The sequence below is a fragment of the Pelecanus crispus genome, chromosome 3 (assembly GCF_030463565.1).
Source record: "Pelecanus crispus isolate bPelCri1 chromosome 3, bPelCri1.pri, whole genome shotgun sequence".
NCBI classification, from domain to species: Eukaryota; Metazoa; Chordata; class Aves; order Pelecaniformes; family Pelecanidae; genus Pelecanus; species Pelecanus crispus.
The window spans coordinates 17033205-17040042 of NC_134645.1; the positions used below are offsets into that span (position 1 = coordinate 17033205).

A 6838-nucleotide genomic window follows, 5' to 3' on the forward strand; every position below is an offset into this window, starting at 1 on the left:
GGTGCGGTGCGGCGCGACGAGCGGGCCCGCCCCCGGCGCCTCCCGCACCCCCGGGCACCTGCGGCCCGGCCGCCGCGCACCGCCCCCGCCTCCCTCCGCCGGCCCCCGCGCGGGCTCCTCCGCCCCCGCCCCGCCCGCCGGGCCTCTCCCCCCCGGCCCGGCCCGTAGGCGGGGCGGGCTCCGGGCGGTGCCTCCCGCAGCGGGGTGGAGGCGGCTCTTTCCGTCGGTCGCCGCCACCGCCGCAGCATGAGCGGGCCGGGGCTGCTGGGGCCCGGGGGCGGCGCGGGGCTGCCGCCGCTGCCCAAGAGCCTGAGCGGGCTGCTGAACTCCTCCTCCTCCGGCGGCGGCGGCCAGGGCGGGCGCTGGCGGGACCTGGAGCGGCTCTACGCGCAGAAGTCCCGCATCCAGGACGAGCTGAGCGGCGGCGGCCGGGGCTCGCCGCGGCCGCCCAAGCCTCCCAACCTGGACGCGGCGCTGGCCCTGCTCCGCAAGGAGATGGTGAGCGGGGCGGGGCGGGCCGGGCCGGGCCTCAGCGGGGGCGGCGGCAGACGTGGCGAGCGGCGGCGGGGGGCGCTGCTGCCGCCGCCCTCCCCGCGGCCGGAAGGGCGCCCGGTGCCGGCCGAGCGGGGGCCGCGGGTGGGTGCGGGCCCGGGCCCGGGCCGGGCAGCCCCGCGTAGCCCGGCCCGGCTGCTGTGGGGCGCGGGTGGCGCGGAACGCACGGTAACGGCATCGAGGGGCAGCCCGGACCCCCGGCTCCGCCCGCCTGCGCGCCTGACGGCGGGGCTCCTCCGCCGGCGGGTGAGAGCCGCGTAGCGAGCGCCGCGCTCGGGGGCATCCATTTGAACCCGACGCCCATTTTAACAGGCCGGCGTTAAAAAAAGCCACAAGTACCCGCGCCGATTCATTCGGTTCAAGTCGAGTGCGATTAGACGTAGCTTTCTTCAGGACTTTGTTTTGATTCTGTAGCGCGGCGTTATTAGTGAAATTCCTCCGGGCGACCTGGCGCGCCTTTGGATTAAACACTAATTCGGGTGTTGGAGCTTTGCTGGTGGCAGTTGCAGTTGTAATGACTAATAGTAGCCTAAGCGTTGTGCACTTAGTATTCCGAAACATATAAAATATGGTATTGCTGAAAATCTCCCTCTTTTAAGGCTGTTTTTCTCTTGGTAAAAAGGTGTTTGAGCACAAGGAACTCTGTTGAAAGACCCTTTGTGGATTTAGAAGGACAATGTAGTGTGCTGAAGTCTTAGTCTGCCACCAGTGTTTCAACAAGTAGTTCAAATACTGTTCGAGATAGTCTTAAACCTGTGTGTTGGAGTTGCCAGTTTGCGTCGAAGTACAGGAAGCGCAAGTGGCAGTCGACCACTGGGTCTTTTTTCTATGGTGCTCTAAGGGAAACAAGGATGTGATCTTAGTCATCTTAATCCTTTCCAAAAAAGCAAAGATAACTCATTATAAAAGTCTCACCTACTTTTCCTAATGGAAAATCAAATGAGATGCTTGGTCAAGTCATTTGACAACTAGACTACCCCTTTGATACTCTGTTATCCTTGATGATAATTTGAATAAAACACTTCTGAAGAAAAAAATACTTCACCTCTGAACACATCAAAGTCTTCCAAGCAACAGTCTCCTCGGTTCCAGGTGTACTTTTTTGTGGCCTGTACAAATTAGAGAGACTCTCGCGTACAAATAGGCTGCCTTTCATCAAGTAGGTAATAGCACTTGAATATTTATACTGAACACTCTTTCTTCCAGCAGTCAAAGATAGCATTTCTGGTGAGTAACGAGCTTGCTTTAAATTTTCAATAATGAATAAGGAATAAATGCATAGTAGCATCTTTTCCTGCATGTTAAGCGAGGTACTATGTATATAAGTTTTTAAAGATGAGAAAGTGATGGATTTAGCTGGTTTGGAGGGGGAGGGATGAAAGGAGAGGTTACTTCAGAACTGTGATCTTGAGGAAGAGTCAGTTGCGCGGGACTGTGCATTATAGGTTGTCTTGGAGGTGCTATGATAAAACTCTGAAGTCAAATGCAGATTGGCTGGGATTAAAAACTTTATGCTTGTGCTAGCGGGCTTGGACATTTCTTCAGGCTTTTGCTACCTCAGGGATCATACTTGAAAGCTGTGAAGAGCTAGAGGGTGCATTTTTGTTAGTAGGCTTATTGTTCTTGTTTGATTGTTTGACACTAGTGGCAGCTACAGGAAAATAAGATACTAAATGTAACTATTTGGTGTTAAGGCCTGCTAAGTTAATTCTGCTGAGCATTTCCTATCTTGGAGATTGCACTTCGTGTAGAACTGATCTTCACAGAAAGTGCTGAAGTGGGAAAGCTGATGGTGAAAATCCTCCTGCTTTCCTTAGGAGACAAAGAACAAGTCATCTGTCTCCCGGCTGAGTTCTCTGGCTCAACTCACTCCCAGTCGCTCTTTGAACAGTTCTTCGCTGCAGTCTTGTCCTTCAAACGTTTAGCTCTGATGCATGTCTGCCTTGTGGGTCTCATGTTCGCGTGTCACAGCGTTAAGTCCAGCTTCACAGTGTCCTTTCTTGCCTGAGGCGAGTAGTTTGTTTAGGTGGGGAAAGCCAAGCTTCATTGACTGCCACCTCCAAAGGCTGGTGTTCAGACTTGATTCTTGGACAGGTAAACAGTCGTTAGCTTAACGAGTCTGAAGAAATTACTTCAGCAGGGCTAGATGGAGGGGTCTATAAATATCTCCCTTCTCTTTTCCCTCCTGCAGTCTTGTTTCTTTGGTTTTATGAATTTTTGCAGAAGGAAATTTTCACAAGTGCTGGTTTCCTCTTACAGAATAGAGAGCAAGGAAGAGTAGCATATGCTTCCTGCGGAGTGCATGCTTAAACAACAAGGAGAGAGAAAGTTGTTGTGTTCGTTAGAGGAAAATGGAGATGGGTAAGAAAAGCAGCATAGATCTAAGGTGGTGGAAAGGCTTGTCTGTAACCTCCTGGCTGCTAATGCAGTGTTCCACATCTTGTTCCATGTCTTTTCCTAAAGTCCTCATGGTCAGTCTGTACAGGACATCATGTGTCGGCTTCATGACCTCACCAAGTAATTTGCGCTGGTCCTGAAAGACACCGTATCCTATTTTTCTTTTTTCTGAGTTGGAACGGTGTTGTGGTGTGTGACACTTCTTCCCTCTCCTCCCCTGCCCCCCCGCCACGGCCCCCCCCCCTTCCATCTTTAGAAAAAGGATCTGGTAGGATAGTTCAGCAATGCCAAAGAAGGAGCTTCATGCTAGGCTAGATGTGTAAGGAGAGATTTTTGAGGTAAGAGTTCTTGTTCTGGGTAAAATGTAGGCTGGCATTCAGGCTGCAGTAAAGGCTACTGACATTTTTATTTTTTCCTCCTCTGAACGTGAGTTGTAGCAAAAACTTTTATTTGATGAAACCGAGGCTCACTAGGAGCAGCCTGTCAGCTTAACACTTGTTTGAAAATTTAGGCAGAAATGGCTGCTTCTTGAAAATGTTAAATTGGGTAGTAGATTTAATTTACTGCAAGGCAAAAGCTAGATTTAATTTAATTTGATCTGACTTGGATAGGTGACAAGATCAAGTGAACTCTCCATTTTGTTGCTGGAGAGGGAAACTGCTTTGAGTTAAATGACTACCTTTATTTTGCTTTGTGGTGCAACATACTGGTTTTGTATCTGACATAAAGATGCAGGCTACAAGGTAACCTTTTTTTAATGTTGCTGCAAATCTTTACTTGCCTCTGGAACAATATTTTAGAAGTTTGGGGACCAAAATATTAGGCGCTTAATTATAAATCAAGCCTACGCTTGAGCAGCACTTGAAAATATTCTGAAGATTTGCAGGCTACAATGTACATCCTTATGTCACTTCTGCTTTAGTTTTGCTGCATTCAGGTAGCATGCTGTATTGTGCTAGACATACCTAGACTTGTCAGATGCCTATATATGTCGATACAGAAAGGCAAATTCTAGTAGAAGATACTTAGCCAGGAAGTGGAAAACCAGCCACTGCTCCATCTGCAACTTTTAATCCAGGCTGTTTTAAACAAAAACAGAGTGCCACTGATACTGTGTCAGGAAGATGTGTGAAAGACACACGGTGCTACTGGAAAAGTATGTCTCTTGCGTAATGAGGAATGGAGAGTTTATTAATTTACCTGTAATGCTTCAGATAGGAGTGGACTGCTTATTGAAAGTTAAGGAGGGTGTTGTAATATGACAAACTCTTGAAGAACACTTCACTCATGTTCTGCTGTGTCACATCACATTGTTCCTTGTTCTTTTTTCCAGTTTATCCCGTAGGGAGTCTGTCACCTTATAAAATGAATTATACTTCCATATTTCATAACCGTTCAAGGTAGAAAGAAGCTTGATCCTCTTTAGCAACAAAAGATACATAGCATTATACTGCCAGTAAAATCACAATTGTAATTTGTTTGTTTGCTTGAATTCTTCCCCCCTCAGGTTGGCCTTCGGCAGCTAGATATGTCATTACTATGTCAGCTGTACTCCCTGTATGAATCGATTCAAGAATACAAAGGTGCCTGCCAAGCTGACTCTAACGCAGACTGCACGTACGCTCTGGAAAATGGGTTTTTTGATGAAGAGGAGGAATACTTCTAGAAGCAGGAAGATTCACCTCCAGGCTGACCGAGGTTCTTTTGTCCTTCTCTCCATGTAACACACCTCAGCAAGAACAACTGGAATCTGTACGGATCTCCCTTCCTGAGAAGGAACACCCAGCTACCCCGAGTTGTGTTAAATTCACGTATTTTAACAGGCTGTCAGTACAAGTTACTCATGCAAATACCACTTGAGGAAAGTGCTGTACTCTAACTTTTGAAGAGTCCTCAAATATGCTTGACAAGAGTTTTTGATTTAATTTGCAAGGTGGGTGTTTTCAACTTACAAACGTTGGTAGCTTATAACTGGAATTTTAATCATAGAAGACAGTAGCGACTTCCTGAGTTGTAATAACTTTGTAAAGGGGGAGGGAAGCCTCCGCTGTGGTGTAAATAGCTATAGGTGATTTTTTTTTTTTTTGGTCAACGGTATTGATAAATGCATTTTGAACAGGCGTCTGGATGCACGCACATCCTCAGCTCTACTAAGCTAGTTCTGCTCTTATCAGCTGCATCCAGTTTTGTACTGGGTGGATTGTTTACAGAGTTTAAATTTTTTTTTCTCCTTAAGCTAATTTTGACTTTTCCTTATTCCTAGCTTACGAGCTGTACATGTGATAGTGAATGTTATCAGCAGGTTTTTTTCTGTTGATCTAATTCACTTTCTTGGTACTGCCACTTGGCATTAACTTTTATACTATGGTCTGGATTTCTCACATCAACATAGCTCTTTGACCTGCTAAAATCTGTTCTGAAATGGTTTGCTTAGCTTTTACTGCACTGCATAGTAAAAGCACAGATTCAAACACAGTCTGTCTGCCACTATGTGGCTTGGAATAACATGAACTCTTGTGCAAGTGTTCTCGATCATATGAAGAATAAGGAAACCTCTCATATGACAAAATGGGACAAATTGCAATATTTTATACTGAGTGAACTTTGTTTCTGTAAGGTAGACTACAGCTCTTCTTAAAAATGCAAAATAAGTATTTTGAGCACATACTTTGCATATGTTAAAACTTTTTATACTAACTTGTTCTTTGAAGTGTAACTTATTTTTGTTTTCAGAACTTACTAAAGTACTCTGTTAAGTTTTTATTATTTCATAGTTTGTACATGTAATGCTTAATCAGCTTGGAAAATGAGTTGCCAACTCTCTGAGTCTTCACCCTTCTCTGTTTTACGTAAAATCTCCCAACACTATTTTAATTTCTTAACTTTAATTCTAAAGATTGCTGCAAAGCACAGTGCCTGCATCTTGACACAAGCTAATAATTAAGGGCTTAAATCTCAAAGGGTTTTTGCATGGTTCATGTCTGGCATGCATACAGTTTACAGAAAGAATTGGAGATCACATTCTGGGGTAGCTTCTCTCTTAGTTTTTAGTAAAAACTAGGATGTTGCAGTGATAAAAGCCAAGACACTTCCAAGGTGGATTTTTTGTGCATTCCCTCTAAAAGCGGCTTATTTTAGTGGAATTTAAAGGCCACAAGAGTAAAGACTGTGCTGTAACTGTGTATGTGTGTAAGTTCTTAATCTAGTCTGTGGCAATGGTTGGATATTTTAATGTTAATTCTGGTCTAATTACTTCACTCACCCAAAACTAAAATGAATGATAAGACAAATACAGATAATTCAAATAGCTACATCTATATTTAAAAAGGTGTGTATGTGTGTATACGTGTATGAGTACATGCATACATGCATATGTACATAGAACTTTGTGCTTTGAATGTATCAGCTTTGAATATAATTTGCTGTGCTTCTGGTATTTAGATGAGGCTTTTTCTAGTCTGCTGAAGTACTGCTATTTTCTTGCTCTTTCCTAAAAAATAAAAAGCGTGATGTTTAGCATAACTTCTTGATGTTGTGTGTATTTTAATTTACCATTTCAGTGAATCCAAACCCTCCCCCTTTCCCAACCTCCTCCTTAAAATACCTAGGACTAGTCATCACCCCTGGATTGAAGCAAGCAATTTTTAAATTACAGTGGGAAAGGTGCTACCTGCCTATATTTGGAATGGGAATTTCCTACTTCTCTGTCTTAATTGGATTTTACTTATTTTTGAATTCAACAGAGAAAATTCTGTCTTTGCTAGAATTACAGATTCTGTTTTACAAATCCTTACATGGTGCCATTCATTAGTAGTCCCACTGGTGAGAATGGACTTGAGCAAAATTCACAGTACTTTCTCTTATATAAATGAAACTTAAAAAGCAAAAT

At 44.9% G+C, this 6838-nt stretch overlaps 1 protein-coding gene across 1 annotated transcript; it reads left to right on the forward strand.

Moving 5' to 3' along the window:
* The first annotated feature begins 246 nt into the window (after positions 1–246).
* Positions 247–4615, forward strand: FAM89A (family with sequence similarity 89 member A). Its single transcript, XM_075708342.1, has 2 exons — positions 247–498; positions 4457–4615. Exons 1-2 carry the CDS (start codon positions 247–249, stop codon positions 4613–4615), a joined length of 411 nt encoding a protein of 136 aa, XP_075564457.1.
* Positions 4616–6838: the final 2223 nt, after the last annotated feature.